Genomic DNA, 19,276 nt, shown 5'->3' with positions numbered 1-19,276 from the left:
ATCACAAATCTGGGAAGAATCTTAGAGCCGTTCAAACCAAGATTTCTCAAATGACAGTAAAGGGTAAGGATAAACCAGTGTATGTTGCCCTCTAGTACTTTTTTTTTTTTATCTTAATTGTTATCTCTTTTGAACACAAGACACACAGACATTTGTCAGGGGTGATTCCTCAGCCCTTCTAAAGAAGTGGGCAGATAAGGGAGAGCTTTCACGTATCCTGAGAATAAAGCAGTGTGAGGGTCCTGATCACAGCCAGGGGCCAGCTTGGGGAGCAGCCTGAGGGACCCACTGCACAGCTCCCAACCTGGTGACCACCCTCCCTCTCTGCCCTACAGGGAGCAACTATAGCTAAATAAGTCTTCCTTCCTACATGGAGCGTGGGAGTGGGCCCTGTGCTCCAGAGCCTTCTGGAGCCTACTCTTATCTCCTGGTTCGGGCATTCATCAGTAACAGTTCTCATCTCTTCCTGGGCCCCTCACCACCACTCCCAATCCCTGAACTTTTAGGGCACACAGCCTCCCTTCTAGCTCAGTGCTCTAATCCTTCAGTTCATCAGTTCAGTTGCTCAGTCGTGTCCGACTCTTTGAGACCCCATGGACCACAGCACGCCAGGCTTCCCTGTCCATCATCAACTCTTGGAGTTTATCAAACTCATGTCCATCGAGTCAGTGATGCCATCCAACCATCTCATCCTCTGTCGTCCCCTTCTCCTCCCGCCTTCAATCTTTCCCAGGCCTCAAGGAAATCCTTCAGGCCTCAGGTAAATTCACAGGACTCTAACAGCTTCTAACCACCAACTTGTTGGTTAAGCTGCTACAAAAACTCAGATAAGCATATCAGTGATCACATTCCTATTGCCCTTGTCCCTTAAAATAATAAAGGCCTCTCTCAGCCTTCCCTTCCCAAGTATTTTTTTTCTGCAGAAAGATAACTCTCTTATCAAGTAGCAAACATTCAGCAAAGCCCGATTTAGAATCCCAGCGAGGAGAACCACATTTTCTGCTGGGTGGAAGGCAGGGAGGGGCGACTGCCATCAAGTCCACAGGACTCCCCATCACAACATTTTAAGTCTTTATGTGTGGAACATCAAGCAAACCCATCGCAGAATGCTCAGATCTCCCCAGCTCAGCTGATGCCTGAGCCAAATGATTGTGGCTAAAGTCTCAAGACTGAGCTTCCAGGAGAGGAAGCAGTGCTTCGATGAACGGTTAGAGGCACACTCCACAGCCTTCTACAGTCACCATCTGAAGATACAGAGCTGGAACTGGCTTTCTACTGCTCCCCTGACAAAACCCTTTCTTCTCCAACCTCAAAACCCAGCTTTGGACTTGAGTGTCCAGTCTGGCCATAGTATAAACTCTTTTTCTTGGGTTATGGAACTCTTTCAGTCTCTGAAAGGGAACCACAAGGGGTGCCCCAGGTCATTTGTTTCTAGGCCCTACATGTGAGAACTATGACGATGAAAATGCTCAAACAGGGCCCTCTGTTCTCCTTCACATTGGATTGTTCTCCTAGTCCATATATTTTTTTATTCAATTCTAAGTATTTTATATATATATATATATATATATATAACACCCATTAATTTGAGATGTCTGGGTGTTTTGTGATTAGCAGTAATTTTTTGATTTTTTTTTTTGTTTTTTATTTCTGTTTCTTTTTTGTTGTTGTTGTTTTTGTCTTTGCAGCAAACAAGATTATGTATCCTGGCTCCTCCCTTACCTTTCCAGGGCAGCTCCTCAGAGCTATCTGAGAGGCTGTCCTCCCAGCTGTAGTTCTCAGTAAGGTCTCCAGATAAAACTTTGATTCACTCCTAGATCCTAGTTTTGACTTGATACATGACTCCCACCCCCCGGGCCAGGACCTTCCCCTACTGTGCAACTAATTTCCATGATCCCTGTTTTAGGACCACCCCAGGTCCAGGATTTGGAAGGAAAGGACAGAAACTGGATCTTATTGCCACTGCCTGGACCAGGCAGGTGTCTAAGCCCCCAACAGGTCCTAAATCCCTCTGGAGATTTAACCCTTTGAGAAACATGGTCCACTGTTAAAGTAAAATGCTCCTGAGGGTAGGGTGGTGAATGGTTTAAGCTAGCTGTATCATGAAGAAAAAAGTTCTCATACCCCAAAGACTGTCCTGCTGCCAAGGCAACAAGTAACAACCCCAAAGGGTTTTAAACCATATCAGCAATGACAACTCATCTCCCTTTAATGGAACAATGACAGTTTGCCTTGGTGACCACACTTCTGTAGGCCAGTCACTCAGAAACAGTCACCAGCCAGCCCCTAAATGCTCCCGCCTGTAAGTGTGCCCATCCCTGACCTTCACACCTCCCAGCACCTCATGGACGATCACTTCCCTGCTCCACTCAGAGACTGCCCCACAGGCAATGCTATGTACTCTCAAAGTAAATCAGAGATTCAGCTTTCTGTTTCAGCTATTGCGAGGTGGTGTCTTCCATAGGCACCTCCACATCTAGTCTGGAACCGCTTGCTTCTCTGGGAGTAATTTTTCCTCCCTCTAGGACTATTGCTAGTCTCTATGGTGTCTTGGTTACTTAGAAAAAGACCAGTTCCAATGAGGATGGGAATTCAGATCCCTCAGCTGGGAAACTGAGCAGTCCACAGTCTACATAACTGCACATTGCAATCTAGCTCATTCCTCATAACTGGTCAGTCAGTAAGTGCTGCCCATTCCACCTCCTAAATACATTTTTCCATCTATCTTCTCCTTTTCGCTCCCACTGCCACAGCGTTGGTGTCAGACCTCATTGTTTCTTGCCTGTACCTGTGCAGCAGTCTTTAACTAGCATCCCGCCTCTAGAGCAAACATGTTATGTTACCTCTAGCCTCTGTGTCTTTGCAGCTGCTGTTGCCTAGGCCTGGCCCACACCTCCACCTTTCCTTTTGGTCAGCTTCAGTTCACCATACAGCTTGAGTGTCACTGCAGTGGACTGAAGGTTTATGTCCCCAAACTCATATGTTGAAATCTTAACCTTCAAAATGAAAAATCTAAGAGAAATCATAACCGGATGAACCTAGAGCCTATTATACAGAGTGAAGTAAGTCAGAAAGAGAATAATAAATATCATCTATTAATGCACATATATGGAATCTAGAAAGATGGTACTGATGAACATATTTGCAGGGCAGCAATGGAGACGCAGTGATAAAGAACAGCCATCTGAAAAAAAAAAAAAAGAACAGCCATCTGGGCACAGGTGGGTGGTGGGGGCGGGGAGGGGAAGGAGAGGGTGGGATGAATGGAGAGAGTAGCATGGAAACATATGCACTACCGTATGTAAAACAGATAGCCAATGGGAATTTTCTGTATGAGTCAGGGAACTCAAACCAGGGTTCTGTAACAACCTAGAGGGGTGGGACGTGGGAGGTGAGAAGGAAGTTCAAGAGGGAGGGGACGTATGTGTACCTACGGCTGATTCATGTTGATGAGTGACAGAAACCAACACAATACTGTAAAGCAATTATCCCTCAATTAAAAATAAATGTTTTAAAAATGCAAAAAAAGATCATAACCTTGATGTGATGGTATTAGGAGGTGCAGACTACGGGAGGTGCTTAGGCCATGAGGGCTCACGGGATTAGTATCTTATAAAAGAATGCCCAAGGACATCCCTGATGGTCCAGTGGCTAAGACTCCACGCTTCCAGTGCAGGTGGCTGGGGCTCAATTCCTGGTCAGGGAGCTGGATCCCACATGCCACAGTCAAAGATCCTGCATACTTCAACCAAGATTGAAGATACTGTGTGTCTAACTAATACCAAGTGCAGCCAAATTGAAGAAAAATGAAAAGAAATAAACACATTTACAAAAAAAAAGAGAGAGAGAGAGAGCTCACAGAATTCTCTTGCCCTTTTTGCCATGTGGGGACACAGCAAGTAGACAGCAGTCTATGGATCAGAAAGCGACCCTCACCTGACACTGAATCTGCCTCCTAGACCTGACCATACCCTGCCAGGCTCGAGGTTCCCTGACTCCTAGGCATACCGGGATGATGGCACGGATCATATCATCACCACCAGGTTTCTTCACCGCCACCCCAGGCAGCCTGTGAACATTGTACATGAGAACTAGGCCACTTTCATCTCTTTGTAATCAGCTGATCATGAAGAAAAGGACTTGAGAGAAAAGTAAGTTTAAAATGCCAACTCTGTCATTTAGTGCTGTTGGGAACCTAAGCAAGAACTCAACTTTCTTTAGCTTTGGTTTCTCCATATGTATAATATGGATAATGATGTGAAAGGAAAATAAAAAATGGAGTCAGTATTGCTAAGAGAATGCTCTAAAATGAAGCTGGGAAAGATTTCCCTGGTGGTTCAGTGGCTAAGACTGCATGCTCCCAGTGCAGGGAGCCCAGGTTTGATCCCTGGTCAAAAAACTAGATCCCACCTGCTGCAACTAAGACCCAGGGCAGCCAAATAGATAAATAAAAATAAAAGGTTTTAAAATACAAATAAAAAATTAAATGGAGCTGGGAGGTCTTTAAGGATGTGTGGCTTATGTGGGTCTTGGCCTGGATGGAAATCTGACCTTTTGAGCACTTATTGCCTTAGTGAAGGCATCCAGAGTATCTGCCCAGTGTTCCAGAAACTCAAGATATTTATCAGATTACTACCCTAAAACACTTGTCACAGCTTGTCCCTTAAGGGCAAACATTTCTTTTCTTGCTCTAGAATGTATTCTGGTGGCTTTTGTCTTTATAACCCTCTGACTCTTCCCTGGAACACTCTTTAGTTTTCACCCAAATTTGATTCTCCAGAATTACAATTCTTAAGAACAAAATAAACTCTCTTCTTATTTGCAGCCCTCTGTGTGTGTGAGTGCTTGCTGCTGCTTGGCTGATGATAATGACACCTACTGCACAGCACAGCTGTGAGAACTCAGTAGCAGCATGAGTGCAATGTGCTTCCGATGAGAATCCGGACCCCTTAGCCTGGCCCTCAAAGCCCGTTAGGATATGCTCCCAATCTACTTTGCCAGTTTCACTTTCGAAAAGCCACCTCATGGAATTTCTTTGGCCATTCAGAGGTTAGGATACTGTGCTTCCACTGCAGGGTACACGGGTTCAATCCCTGGTCAGGGAACTAAGATCTGTATGCTTCATGGCAAAAAAAATAAATAAATAAAGGGGGGAGTGGGATTCAAAGTAGTAAGTGGCAAAGATTTCATTTTGGAGTAAGACTGATTTGGGGGGAATCAGGACGCCAGTTTATAGCGGCAATCACGCTCTCTCCTTACCCAGACTCCCTTCTACTAGCCATGGACACCTACTGTCAGGTGGGAGGAAAGGGTGGACCCCACCTTGGAAGACAGTTGTTCTTTTGAGCAAGATCACACCTGCCATGCCCAGATATTGGTCCTCTCTGTCATTTTTAGTACACCAGGCCATTCACTTACCCCCCAGACTTACTCTAGGAAGTAAGCTCTTCTTCCTAAAAGCTCTTCTTTGCCAGATGAATGTCACTGCCCCAGAAGCCAGTGCACTCGGCTCCTGCAACAGTGATGTGCCAAGTGCGGTGCTAAGCATTTGGCACGTGTTATCTCATTTCTGCCTCCAAAGAGCAGCTCCATTTTCAGATGAGCAAACTGTGGCTTATAAAGTCCAGTCACCTGTCCCTGGTCATACCTAGGATGTGGCTCCAAATGCAAGCTTGCCTAAGCCCAAAGTCTGGTTGTTAACACAACTCCAGCAGTTAGGAAAACACTCTGGAGTTGCAGCTCCACTGTTTGATCATAATGGGCTGCCCAGGGTGACAAAGCCCTTCTCCTACCCTCAGGGCTTGAGCCCTATTTCAAACATCCAAACCATTGGTTCCTCTTCGTTTAGGGCAAGAGGCTAAACCTCAACTTCCCTTTCCTCCTGCCTAGCATCATAAGAGATTACAACACCACAGATCTAAAAAAGGCCTGGGGCCTTCCTGTGGCCCTGGGCTCAGTGCTTTGGACTCAGCAGCCCTTTTCCTTTTCCTTTTCCATGTGAGCCTTAAAGAGAGTTTTAAGAGCAGTGACTACAGAGGGGGCTCCTCGGCAAAGAGTTGGATCTCCCGGCTTTTGCCCATTGACCGCCTGTATGACCTTAGTGGTGTCACTCAACTCCTTGGAACCATATTTACCCATCTGTGAAATAAGGAAATGTGCTCTCTCTCTCCTCCTCACTTAGATAGTAGGTGAGAAGGTGCTTTGTAACTCAAGAAGATTTTTTTTTTTTGGAGAATAATAATGTTGTTAAGTTGCTAAGTCATGGCCAACTCTTTGTGACCCCATAGACTGCAGCACACCAGGATTCTCTGTCCTTCACTATATCCTGGAGTTGGTGATGGAGATATCCATCAACTCATATCCATGGAGTCAGTGATGCCATCCAACCATCTCACCATCTGTCACCCCTTCTCTTGCCCTCAATTTTCCCCAGCATCAGGGTCTTTTCCAATGAGTCAGCTCACAGTTATTGCCTTCTCATTATGTGCCAGATAGTGTTAAACACTTTTACATGTGTTATCTTATTTAGTTCTCAAAAATGCTATGGGTGGGCATTCTTATCTCCATTTTACAGATGAAAGAAACTGAGGCTCAGAGAGTAAGGTGACTTGCTCAAGGTCAGACAGCAAGTGGTGGTACTCGAATTCTAACCCTGAGGGTTTGACTACAGGATCTATCCTACAAATGTGAGTGGTCCTTTGTTGTTGTTCAGTCACTCAGTCAGGTCCGATTCTTCACGACCCCATGGACTGCAGCACGCCAAGCTTCCCTGCCCTTCCCTATCTCCTGGAGTTTGCTCAAACTCACGTCTATTGAGTTGGTGTGTCGCCCCTTTTTTCTCCTGCCCTCAATCTTTCCTAGCATCAGAGTCTTTTCCAATGAGTCAGCTCTTCTGATGCTGAAACTGAAGCTCCAGTACTTTGGCCACCTGATGCAGAGTCATCTTTATGAGCCATATATACATGGCTAGTCATGGAGATAGTTAATGCCTCTGGGTGGAAGGCGTTGGAATTCTGGGTGGAGGTTAGTCCTTCAGCAAAAAGGTGAGCCCTGAGGTGCAGGGTGGGGAAGAGTGTGCTAGAGTGTGCTGAGGCCATCTGGATGCCTCTTTCCCCTCTTCTGGCACCACATGCCTTCCGGAGGAGACTCTGAGCAGATGCCTCAGGATGGAGGGCCATGAGGGAGCCTGGGGCCCCTCCAATACTTGCTCTAGACTGAGCACCCAGGGGCTGTATCCAGTCATGGTGCAGACTCAGTTTGCCGGCCCACAGTGCCTGCTCTCTAGGAAAAGGATCTGAAGGCTGCCACTACCCTGTGCCTCTTCATCTCCCCATCTGATTTGCAAAACCCCAGGTTGCTTAGTGGTTGTTGCTGTCTCTGTAGGGTTTTGGCTTTAACAGTTTGTTTGCAGTGCTCCCTCTGGTGGCAAAAGGGCACCATAGCACCCTCCACACGGTACCACTAACAACACTTAAACCGTGTTGTAGTCATTTTGACACAATCCTCATTGTAGACCAGTGGGTTCAGTATTATTTTTACCACCTTATGAAATGCCGACTCAAAGAGGTTAAATTCTTGCTCTGTGTGATGAAGAAAGTAAGTCCAGACTTGAACCCAACACTTTCTCTGCCTTCTCTCAAATGACTGTCCCTACATCATGACTTCTGGTCATGAGCTGCTGCTGCTGCTAAGTCGCTTCAGTCGTGTCCGACTCTATGAGACCCCAGAGACAGCAGCCCACCAGGCTCCCCCATCCCTGGGATTCTCCAGGCAAGAACACTGGAGTGGGTTGCCATTTCCTTCTCCAATGCAAGAAAGTGAAAAGTGAAAGCGAAGTCGCTCAGTCGTGTCCAACTCTTCCTGAGCCCATGGACTGCAGCCTACCAGGCTCCTCCGTCCATGGGATTTTCCAGGCCAGAGTACTGGAGTGGGTTGCCATTTCCTTCTCCGCTGGTCATGAGCACTGCCTTGCTTATAGCAATTTCCAAGTTTGGCTCCCTTTTCCTCCTCAGGCCACTGGTTCCTTTTTCTCAGACCTAAAACTCAGCCTCTGTTCCAGAAGTGGGTCTGACCAGAGGAATTGGTGGTGATTCCTGTGGCTGGAGGCTCGGGCAGCGCTCAGCTGCCATCACTGCCTTCACTGCAGTGTGCTTTCTCATGTCAACAGTCTTCATGCTCTCTCTGCCCTGTATGCAAGGATGACTTCCAATTTTTAGTCAAACAATGAAGTGTAATATATACACAGGAAAGTACACAAATTATGTGTACAGTTCAGTGAGTTAGCACACAGTGATAACATCTATGTAAACTCCTTACTCAGAAATAATTAGAATGTTACTATTCCCTTTGTGCCCACTCTCAGCTACTGCCACCATGAACACTGCTATCCTGACTTCTAATACTATAGATTAGTTATGTCTGGTTTTAAACTTCGTGGGGGCGGGGGCAGTGTGGTTGGTGAGGGCCCTTCTCGCTTTGTGGAAACATGGTGGGAAAAGGTTGGGAAGCTCTGCCAGTTCCTTTCATGAGGGTCCATCCTTATGAGTTAAACGCCACCCAAAAGCCCCCTCTCCTAATACCATCAGCTATGGGAATTAGGATTTTTAACATTTGAATATGGGCAGAGGACACAGTTAGTTTGCAATACATAGGGGAAATTCACATTGTATAAAGTGAAGGAAGCAGGATGCAAAATGGTTGTCAATTTCTGGTACATTAAGATTGACTCATTGAAGGGTCTTACTTTAGTGGAAGCCAAAAAACAGAAGTTTTAAAAATGAATGTTTAAAGCCTAATCAGCCTAAAACCCCAGATCAAGCTTTAGTCTGACAAAATCAGATTTATTGATTTGAACTGAGGAAGAGAATTCTGGAGGAAACTTTGAATGTTGCTCTGCAAGAGAGGGAAGGGAAGCTCTTTTGTAAACTTCCAGTTCTGGATAAAGGATTTTGGGGAGGGGCTCAGGGGAGTGGGAAGCAGTTCTGGATTGCATTCTGGTTCTGAAATGAAATTAGGAGAAGACGAGATTAAGTAGGCGGGAATTGAGTGCTATCATGAGGTAAGAGGATGAGATGGTTGGATGGCATCACTGATTTGATGGCCATGAGTCTGAGCAAACTCAGAGATAGTGAAGGACAGGGAAGCTTGGCATGTTGCAGTTCATGGGGTCAAAAAGAGTCAGACAAGACTTAGCAGCTGAATAGCAATAACAATGAGGCAAGAGTGGTTTAGCAAGTGCATATCCCCAGTAATAAATGAAAATAGCTGAGCGGGTTTAGAGAATCACTGGCTGCTTTTCTCTTTTCCCAGCCTGAACTGGTTTTCACTCAGATCTGGCCAGGTTTTAACTCTCTCTCTCCTTTTTTCCCTCAATTGAAGTACAGTTGATTTACAATGCTATGCAAATCTCCGCTTACAGCAGTGACTCAGTTATACACACATACACATTCTGGTTTATATATGTATTCTTTTCCATGTTTCCATTGTGGCTGATCTCAGGAGACTAGATATAGTTCTTTGTGCTATAGAGGACTCTGTGTGTGTGTGTGTGTGCTCAGTCATGACAGACTCTGCATGCAACCCCATGGACTGCAGCCCGCCAGGCTCCTCTGCTCATGGGATTCCCCCAGGAAGAATACTGGAGTTGGTTGCCATTTCCTTCTCCAGGGGATCTTCCCAACCCTGGGATTGAACCCTTGTCTGCTGTGTCTTCTGCATTGGCAGGCAGATTCTTTACCACTAGCGCCACCTGGTTTCTATGCTTACCTTTTGAAATTAGATTTTTTTTTTTTTAATTATTTTTACTTATTTGGCTGCAAAGGGTCTTAGTTGTGGCACGTGGAATCTAGTTCCCTGACCAGGGATCGAACTCAGGCCCCCTGTATAGAGAGTGCAGAGTCTTAGCCACTGGACCACCAGGGAATTAGATTTTAATCCCTGAAATTGGCTTTTAAAAAGTAATATAAATGTACGTTTGTGTTTTAACCTGCAAAGGAATTCCAGTTTAACAAGGCTCACTCTTGTGGCCAAGAAGCAGTAGCCTTGGGGTAAGAGCCCCAGCTACACTCTACCACCAGAGCTTCCTTCCTAGAAATGGGTCTCCCTCCAGCCTCTCCTTCAACCGAGGCTACAGCCTGGAGACTACATGAAACCGGATGTTGATTCTTTTGCCATGGAAACGGACAGCGAATAAGGAAGTTACGCCAGAGGAAGAGGAAGTGGAGCGGCTGCGAACCCACGTGGGTCCTGCGTGTATTTTAGTTCCCCGAACCCAGTCCTTTAAACTCACTCCCTGCATACTAGGCATGGGTCGCTCGGGGAAGTTGCCCTCCGGGGTCTCGGCCAAGTTGAAACGCTGGAAGAAAGGCCACAGCAGCGACAGCAACCCGGTCATCTGCCGCCATCGCCAGGCCGCCCGCAGCCGCTTCTTCAGCCGGCCTTCAGGTAGCACGGTCGCGATCAAGGCGCAGCCGGGCGGCGGGGTTTTGGGCCGGCTTGAGTCTCGATGGATCTAAGCCGCTCTGGGGCCCAGGCACCAGACGCTTCGTCTCTTAAAATGTCCAATCTCGAATCTGCTGTAAGGGCCCACTCTCCCCGTTTAACAGATGCAGAAAGTGAGTTCACAGGAGGGAGATAACTTGGCTTGGGTACCACAAGTGTCTGCGTCTGTAATCATGCCTGTGATTAATCTTGGCTCTTCACAGAGCGCTTTCACCCTCTTCTCTTTCCCAGGCCCCTCACTGCAGCCCCCAGCCGACTCACACAAGCGAAACCGTTAGCTGGAGGGTTCCCTTTCTGGGTCTGATAAGTTCTAGGCGTACCGTGGGCTGCTGAGGCGGACAGCGTTCAGAATTTAGCCTCTCAGATTAGGAGCCAGGACTCTGTCGGTTTGTTTCCTAGGGATGGTTTTTGTTCTCTTGGCCAAGGAGTTTCGAGCAGAAGTGGGGGCCTTACTCTTTATCTCTGGTTCTCAGGAAAGAGCGACTTGACAGTTGATGCGGTGAAGTTGCATAATGAGCTGCAGTCAGGGTCCCTGCGCCTGGGCAAAAGCGAAGCCCCTGAGACGGCCATGGAAGAAGAAGAGGTGACGCCGGCTTTCACCGAGAAGTCTTCTGGCACCTTCCTGAGCGGCCTGTCTGACTGCACAAACGTCACCTTCAGCAAAGTGCAGCGCTTCTGGGAGTCCAACTCGGCTGCCCACAAGGAGGTAGGGGGAAGCTCAGCCTGAGGCTAATTGGGGGGGCGGGGGCGGACAATTGACTGATGTCTGGTGACAACAGGTGGAATTTCTGGGTGTTGTGTCACCCTTCCTATCCTGTGTCCCTGACCTATTGCATCTCCTAGGGCAGGTTCCACTCTGCTTTTTCTGAGTATCTTCTCATCTCAAGTGTAAAGTCCCTTAGTGTATTTTCCAGACAATTTCCAAATGTCCAAAAAATATTTTGCAAACGTTTATCTCTTCAACTATACCTAACACAGGCCTTTTTATATAGACTGTTTTCAGAAAACATTTGTTAAATAAATTAACACTGAATAACAGTGGCTAGGAAATGTTTTATCTAATTGGACCTAAATGATACTTTTTTTTTGTTTATAATTTTAAATTATATATATTTATATTTTTTCATTGTTTAAATGAGAAGTGTCAAAACTATAAATGATAACAAAGTGAGATGAGTAGAATAAAATATGAAAGTTGGCCTCCCAGCTTAACTTCTTTGTGGTAGTTACTGTTAACAAGTCACTGTGTACTTTTCTAGACCAGTGCTGTCCGACAGAAATGTAATGTGAGCCACACAAAGGATTTTAAGTTTTCTAGTAGCTATTTTAAATAAAAGTAAAAAAAGATGCAGGTGAAAGTAACCTTAATTATGTATCTCTCATGTAACCTGGTATACTCCAAATATTGTCATTTCAACTTATAATCAATATTTTTTAAAAGTGAGGTATTTTTCATTATATTTACTGTACTGAGTTTTCAGAATCTAGTCTGACACCTCCATTTGGATGCTAAATTTTCATTGGCAGTACTTGACTAGTATTTAAAGTTCATGAAACTTACAATTGCAAAAGTAGATTCTTATACCCAAATAGTTCTAAATCTGTTTCCCAATAAGTATTTGATGTTTAAAGAGGCAGTTCCTCAGTCATACTAGCCAGATCTCAAGTTCTCAACAGCCTTTTATCAAGTTATTAATACTATTCTAGACTTTTTTACCCAGACTTTGTCTAGTTTTACTGGAGCACCATTATATTTTATATACACTATTCTACAACTTTTTTCCCACTGATCAGCGTTTCTAAATTCATCTATGTAGGTGGTCACCATTCTTTTTAGTGGTTACATCGTATTCGAATCTGTCATTAGTATGTGACACTACATTATTAATCCCCTGCTGAAGGCTGCGTCATTGTTCCAATTGGTTGCTGCAGTGAACACACTTGTACACAAATGTTTGCATATTTGTGCGGGTATTTCTATAAGGGGTAGAGCTCTGGATATAGGTTTTGGGGCAAATGTGTATGTCTTCCAGTTTGCTGGGCCCCGTGATGTGTTCCCCTGGCTCAGGGTGCACTTCATCTTGTCTGCTTTGGGCTTTGTCAGGAGATTAATTGGTGACGGAGGAAGGAGAAGAGGCTACCCTGGGGTGGGATTTGATTGGAAATAGATGTGACAGATGACTTCTCCCTTATGTGCAGATCTGTGCTGTCTTGGCTGCTGTCACAGAGGTGATTCGCTCCCAGGGTGGGAAGGAAACCGAGACTGAGTACTTTGCCGCACTGGTGAGTGAACGCGGCTTTCCGGTGGGCATTGGGAGTAGCAGGTTGTTCAGGCTGTAGAGAGAAGACAGGGACCCCTGCATGCAGGGGTGGAGAAAGACAGCCTTGAAAAGGTGAAAGGGCTTCAGTTATTCTCAAATGGCTTGGTAAGGCTGGCGGGATTTCCTATATGATTCTTGTGAAACAAAATCCAGTCCTCTCTTTTATTTATTTCTTTCCCTAGTTGATAAAACTGGGTTACACCCAGGGGATTCTCTAGTAAAACTGTTTTTAGAGTGTAGTCTGGGGGTTCCCAACACGCTTTCAGGGGATTTGCTGTTGTTTAGTCTCTAGGTCATGTCCAATTCTTTTGTGACCCCATGGACTGTAGCCCGGGCTCCTCTGTCCATGGGATTCTCCAGGCAAGAATACTGGAGTGGGTTGCCATTTCCTTCTCCAGGGGATCTTCCCAACTCAGGGATTGAGCCCACATCTCCTGCATTGCAGGCAGATTCTTTACCTCAGAGCCACTGGGGAAGTCCTTTGGGGGCTTGGCTAGGTCAAAATAATTTCCATAGTACTACTAGACCATCATTTACCTTTTTCTGTGTTGTGAGTGTACCTTAGAGTTTTCCAGAAGTTATGTAATGTCTAATGACATTTTAACAGCTCATGAAATTGTGCTTGCATATTCTTTTTTTTTTGTGCTTGCATATTCTTATGTTTAAAAAAATTTTCTCCATTTTAATTTTTAATATGATAAATATCAGTAGATACAATTTTCATAAACAAAATATCTGGGGAAATCCTCAATAATTTTTAAGGGTTTAAACGTGTGAGAATCACTACTGTGGAGAAGGTGCAAGCTATAACCTATGGGCATCATCTGACCCGTGGCCTGTTTTTGTATAGCCTGAGGGCTAAGGATGGATTTTACATTTTTATAAGATGGTTAAAACACACAAAGAAGAATATGCAGCAGAGACCACATGTGGCCTGCAAAGCCTGAAATATTTATTATCTGGCTGCTTTTTTCAGAAAATGCTTTTTAACCTCTGTTCTAGAATAATGAAGTAAATTGAATAGCAGTATAATGGTTTTCATCACATGTCAGGCAGTGTTCTAAGTGTGATGTGTATTAATTCAGTTAAACCCCACGACAACTTAATTATCCATGTTTTACAAGTGAGGAAACCCAAGTCACAGAAAAGTTAAGTTGCTAGTCCAGAGTCACAGTGACAGAGCTGGGATTTCAGCTTCTGACACCAGGGTTCTTGGTCCTAACCATCCCCATGGGTACACGGGGCCCCAGTACCCCATTTGCCCAGCATGACGTTCTTCCCACATTCCCACCCCATGGCCCGGTCAGATGACAACCATGGAAGCGGTGGAGTCCACGGAGTCTCTGGCTGCTGTCGCTTACCTGCTGAACCTTGTCCTCAAGCGGTGAGTCCTGGCTCCTTGTGAGGGAAGAAGGGAGTGGGGCTGGAGGGGAGGGAGTAACACAGGAATTATTAAAAAGAACCAAGAGATGCTAAGTATCTGGTGGCAGTCTCCCGGCTCAGGCTCCGGGTGGCCTGGGATGTTAACAGGACAGAAGGTGACTGGGGTGGCTGGGCAGGAGGGGTGAGGTGGAATGTGGGGCCCGCTTGTCTGGGGACCTGCAGCCAGGCGACACGTGGGAGAGGACTGGGGGGAGCTTCTAAGGGCCCACTGGGTCGATAGTGGTAGAGAATATGAGGGAGGCGGGGAGCTCAAGGGCCGTCGAAACACACTGAATTGGGTGTCACGACAGGGGAGCCAGCTGAGTGACAGGGCCCGAGCTGCCCCGCTCTGTCCAGCTTCTCCAGACCAGCAGCTCTCAGAGACCCCTCTGGGCTTCTCACCGTCTCTGTTCTCTCCCCCGCAGCGTGCCCAGTCCTGTCCTCATTAAGAAGTTCTCCGATACTTCCAAAGCCTTCATGGATATCATGTCAGCCCAGGCCATCAGTGGCTCCACCTCTGCCCTCCGATGGGTCAGTGTCTGGGTCTGGGTGTCCCCCTGCCATCTTCCAGAGCCCACCTGATTTGGCTAAAGCTTGCACGCCTCCTGGGAGGGGCATAGGCACTCTGTGGACCCTCAGAAAGCCCTTTGGCATTTTCCGGAGTCCCTGAGAACCCGGGCTGTCTCCCACCTGGCTGAAGCGGGTGGAGCTGAGGGTCTCTGCCTCTCCTCTCAGGTCCTCTCCTGTCTGGCCACCCTTCTGCGGAAGCAGGACCTGGAGGCCTGGAGCTTCCCTGTGACCCTGCAGGTGCACCACGGGCTGCTGAGCTTCACCGTGCACACCAAGCCCAAGGTGAGGCTGTGGGACCCCGGGCTTGGAGGGGGCGGCCACTCCCATCCCAGTAAGCTGGCTGCTGCTGGCCCGCTGAGTGGCCCAGGGAGGTCACCCTGAGTGCTGGACTCCTATTCGGAGTTTCTGCTCCGGCCTGAAACCCTGTCTGCTCACTCCTTCTGCAGGACGGATGGTCATAGTCAGGCCTGTTTGAGTCTCTGCTGCCTCACTGGTCAGTGATGTATTTAGTTACAGTGGAAGGAGAGGGGGCTGGAGGGGGCTTTGGAGTCACACAGAACTGAGCTGAATATTTGACTCACTGTGCTGGGACCATGGACAAGTTACCTAATCTCTCTGAGTCTTGGTTTTTTAAGCTGTAAATAGGGATAATAAATCAACTTTGCTGCAAGGTCATGGCGACACTCGGGTGATTTCCTCAGACCTGATACAGGCCCCGGCTTATAGCCAGTGCCTAGTAAGTGGTGCTCGGCCACGCTGCTTCCTTCTGAAATTTAGAACTGGGGGGTGTGTATCAGTCATAACAGTCCTAAGAGTCACTCCTGGTGCTGAGCACTCTGATCCCAGGTAGGCCTGTGCCTCCTTTCCTGCAAATCCCCATGGCGGTCCCCTCACTTGCTTCAGGTCTCTGCTGAAACGTCACATCATTGGAGTGACACTTAACCTGATCACTGCATAAAAAAGAAACAACCCCTGTTTTATTGTCTGCAAAGTACTTTTGTCTTCTGGCATGCATTTATTTACTTCCTATCTCCCGATGAGTTGCTGGTTCACTGCTGAACTGGTGAGCACTCTGTATTGTTGAATGATGGCGTGAACAGAGGAATCCGTGTTGTAAAGATGAGACACTGAAGCGCAGAGACTAAGTAGTTTGGTTTGCTCAAGGTTTATTGGTGAGTTAGTAGAAGAGCAGAAATTGAAACCCAGGTTTGTCTTACTTATCAGCCCGGGAATCCACGCAAAGGATGCCCCCAGCATGGGTGTGTGATTGTTGCTCACTGCTGGTGGTCGTGACAACCACCCATGTTGCTGGTTGAGTGCTGACCCTGCCCTGTCCCCTTTTCTTGCCCCTCAGATCCGGAAGGCTGCCCAGCATGGGGTGTGCTCCATCCTCAAGGGCAGCGAGTTCATGTTTGGTGAAAAGGCCCCTGCCCATCACCCTGCTGCCATTTCTACCGCCAAGTTCTGCATCCAGGAGATCGAGAAGTCCGGAGGTGGGGCAGCGCCGTGGGAGTGGGTGGGGCGGGGCTGGGGCCAGCTGCAGACAGTGGGCTGGAGTCTCAGCTGCCTTCCTTCTGCCAGGCTCCAAGGAGGCCACCACCATGCTGCACATGCTGACCCTGCTGAAGGACCTACTGCCCTGCTTCCCAGAAGGCCTGGTGAAGAGCTGCAGCGAGACTCTCCTGCGGGTCATGACCTTGAACCATGTGGTGAGCTCGTCCCCCAGTGCATGGGGCACTCTGAGGAGGAGGGAGGGCAGAGCTTCAGACCCCAGGCCTGTGTGCTGGCACTCGGGAGGCTCACTGTTCAGGCCAAAAGCGGGAGTTGGGGTCTCCTGGCCCTGACCCTGCTCTTGGCTACACCCAAGGACCCATCTCATCCCTGGTGTGGGGCAGACAGGGCAGCCTCAGCTGGGAGATGAGCTCAGGGAGGGGGTGGAATCGGGTGGGACTGGTGAAGCAGCCGTCCTCCCCTGCCTGAGCTCTGCCCCACCCACGCTTATGGTTATATTTTTCTCTCTCTCACCTTCTTCTTTTGCTTACTCAGTAAGATCAGTATGACACTCTAAAGACACATAAAAGTGATGTGTTGCATTTCTGCTATCCTAGCACAATTCTGTTAATCTTTATATGTTCTCTTACAGTGTTTGTTCACATACATATTTTAAAATATTCATTATATGAATAACATGATCGTTGCTTAGGAAAAAAAAAAACTCCAAAGTATATAAAGTGAAAAATAGAGGTCTATTTTTCCCACCAAGTCTCATTTCCTAAGATAAATAGTACAGGCAGCTTGCTGTGTATCCTTTTAGACAGTTTCTTTTTAAATAAGCAAACACATAAAAATACAGTTTTAATTATAGTATGCCAACCATTTGTAGCCTGTTTTTTTAGCCCCTAATGTTAAAAACATTTTGTTCACATTTCTCTGATGTTGTTTAAATCATTAAAAAATTTTCCCAGTGGCTGCCAAGACTTCCTAAAGCAACAACTGTGTCTGAGTATCCAGGCGTCAGGGGCATGTTTGAGGTTCAAAGGGCCCAGGTCTCCCCCGCAACCCACCAGATGGAGTGGGATGTGGAGGAGCCCAGGGCTGCAATGACCTCCTTAGTGGGTTCCCCACTAACCTCCACGTCCTTTCCAGCTGGTGACAGCCTGTGCCATGCAGGCCTTTCACAGCCTCTTCCATGCCAAGCCCAGTGCGAGTACCCTGCCGGCAGAGCTCAACGCCCAGATCATCACAGTGAGACCTAACGGAGGGATGGGGAAACGGGGGACATGGCTGTGCCAGGGGGCAGCCCTGTTACCTGGCTGCAGAGCGAGGTTGGATAGGCCAGGCTGGGCTGTCCCAGCATAGGAGGCGGGTAGACAGCCAGGAGGCCGTCCACCAAAGCCACATTAGTGTCCACAAGTGGGGCCCTGACTCTTGACTTTGTGGTAGTTAACATAGTAAACCATTCAGCATGGTCTCATGGTAGCAGGTACCTCAAACAGGGATCTCTAGGTGGATTTGGGGAAGGGGGCACAACCCTCCCCCAACCAAAAGAAAAATTGTTTGTAAAAATGTGTGTATGTGCTCACATGCATTTTTCCAGAGAAGCGTTCTGGTCTTTCTCAGGTTCACAAAGGGTTGTGTAACCCAAGTTATTCTCGACTGCTCCTAAAGACGTTTCTCCCCTAGAAGCTGAAGCAGAAGGGCTTCATGGATCAGGGAAAGGAGGGCCAAGGGGGCTGTGAGTTCTAGGGCCCCATGTGCAGGCTGTCATGCAGTGATAGGAAGGGGTGTTGTCACTGGGCTGCTGCTGAAACACTTTGCTCAGTCACCTGCTTGTTCCTGGTCCCTCACCTAGGCCTTGTACGACTACGTTCCCAGTGAGAATGATTTACAGCCCCTGCTGGCCTGGCTGAAGGTCATGGAGAAAGCCCATATCAACCTGGTCAGGTAAGGTCATGGTAGAGGGTGGTCCTGCAGCCACCAGCCAGGCTCCCCACCCTGCACTGCAGACAGGAGGGCCGTGAGCCAGAAGTTGGAGGGCGTTCAGCTTTTCCTGGGGGTGGTGGCGGTTCTGTGTTGAGTGTGTGCAGACCAGCTCTTGAGTTCATGAAGGCAGGGCTGGGGAGCACAGCCTGAGTTAGCCAGGGCTGCTGCCTCTCCTGCCGGAGCGATTACCAACCAGCTGTGAGGAACAACAAGGCCTTCTGAGAGCATCTTCCCCACTGAAGGGTGGGGGCCAAGAGCCCCCGGCTGTCACCCTGTGCAGTCGTCTGCTTCTCAGAGGGTATCATCTGCTTTCTGCAGCTCGATCCTACTTCCCACCTGGGTTAATGGTCCCCGTCTCTGGGATTCTTAGTCCTTCGAATCCAGTTTCTGTTTTGTGTCTCTGTCATAACATGGGGCTTCCCAGGTGGTACTGGTGGTAAAGAACCGGCCTGCCAATGCAGGAGACGTGAGTTTGATCCCTGGGTTGGAAAGAGCCCCTGGAGGAGGGCATGGCAACCCCCTCTAGTATTCTTGCCTGGAGAATTCCATGAGCCTGGCCCATAAGGTTGCAAAGAGTTGAACATGACTAAAGCATGCACACAAAACACTCCCTCTTATAGTAGCCACTGGATAGTTCCACTTATCCCAAATAAGATTGAGAATAAAACAGTGTCAGTTGGTGATTTCATTTTGCCTGGAGCCAGGGTCGAGTCCCCGATGGCTTGACCTCTATGTCATCCTCTGTCCTCTGAAGGCTTCTGGTTGGCCCCCAGAAGACTGTGCTGGGTACTCTGCTTCCATGTTCCATCTCACTGATCATACCACCCCACAAGGAAGGTCTCAGCCTATTTCATAAACCAGAAACTGAAGCATTGTGTGTGAGCTAGTCATGCAGCTGCGAGGGAGCAGTGCCGGGTCTGCCAGACTCATGTTCTTTTTCTACACTAAACTGCTCTTTACCTGGAGGTGCCAGAAAATGG

The 19,276-nt window shown here is 47.6% G+C and overlaps 1 protein-coding gene across 1 annotated transcript in view; it reads left to right on the top strand.

Moving 5' to 3' along the window:
* The first annotated feature begins 10,210 nt into the window (after nt 1-10,210).
* Nucleotides 10,211-19,276, top strand: part of RRP12 (ribosomal RNA processing 12 homolog) — a 28,607-nt gene continuing 19,541 nt past the window's right edge. Inside the window, exons 1-10 of the mRNA XM_043926495.1 lie at nt 10,211-10,443; nt 10,974-11,206; nt 12,700-12,783; nt 14,129-14,205; nt 14,669-14,774; nt 14,979-15,095; nt 16,168-16,306; nt 16,395-16,522; nt 17,460-17,558; nt 18,166-18,257. Coding sequence (XP_043782430.1) covers nt 10,305-10,443; nt 10,974-11,206; nt 12,700-12,783; nt 14,129-14,205; nt 14,669-14,774; nt 14,979-15,095; nt 16,168-16,306; nt 16,395-16,522; nt 17,460-17,558; nt 18,166-18,257 — 1,214 coding nt within the window. The 5' untranslated portion in view covers nt 10,211-10,304. The remainder of the gene's footprint in view (nt 10,444-10,973; nt 11,207-12,699; nt 12,784-14,128; nt 14,206-14,668; nt 14,775-14,978; nt 15,096-16,167; nt 16,307-16,394; nt 16,523-17,459; nt 17,559-18,165; nt 18,258-19,276) is intronic.

Source organism: Cervus elaphus, chromosome 15 (assembly GCF_910594005.1).
Source record: "Cervus elaphus chromosome 15, mCerEla1.1, whole genome shotgun sequence".
In the NCBI taxonomy this organism is placed as follows: Eukaryota; Metazoa; Chordata; class Mammalia; order Artiodactyla; family Cervidae; genus Cervus; species Cervus elaphus.
This window is presented reverse-complemented; position numbering and strand designations above follow the sequence as displayed.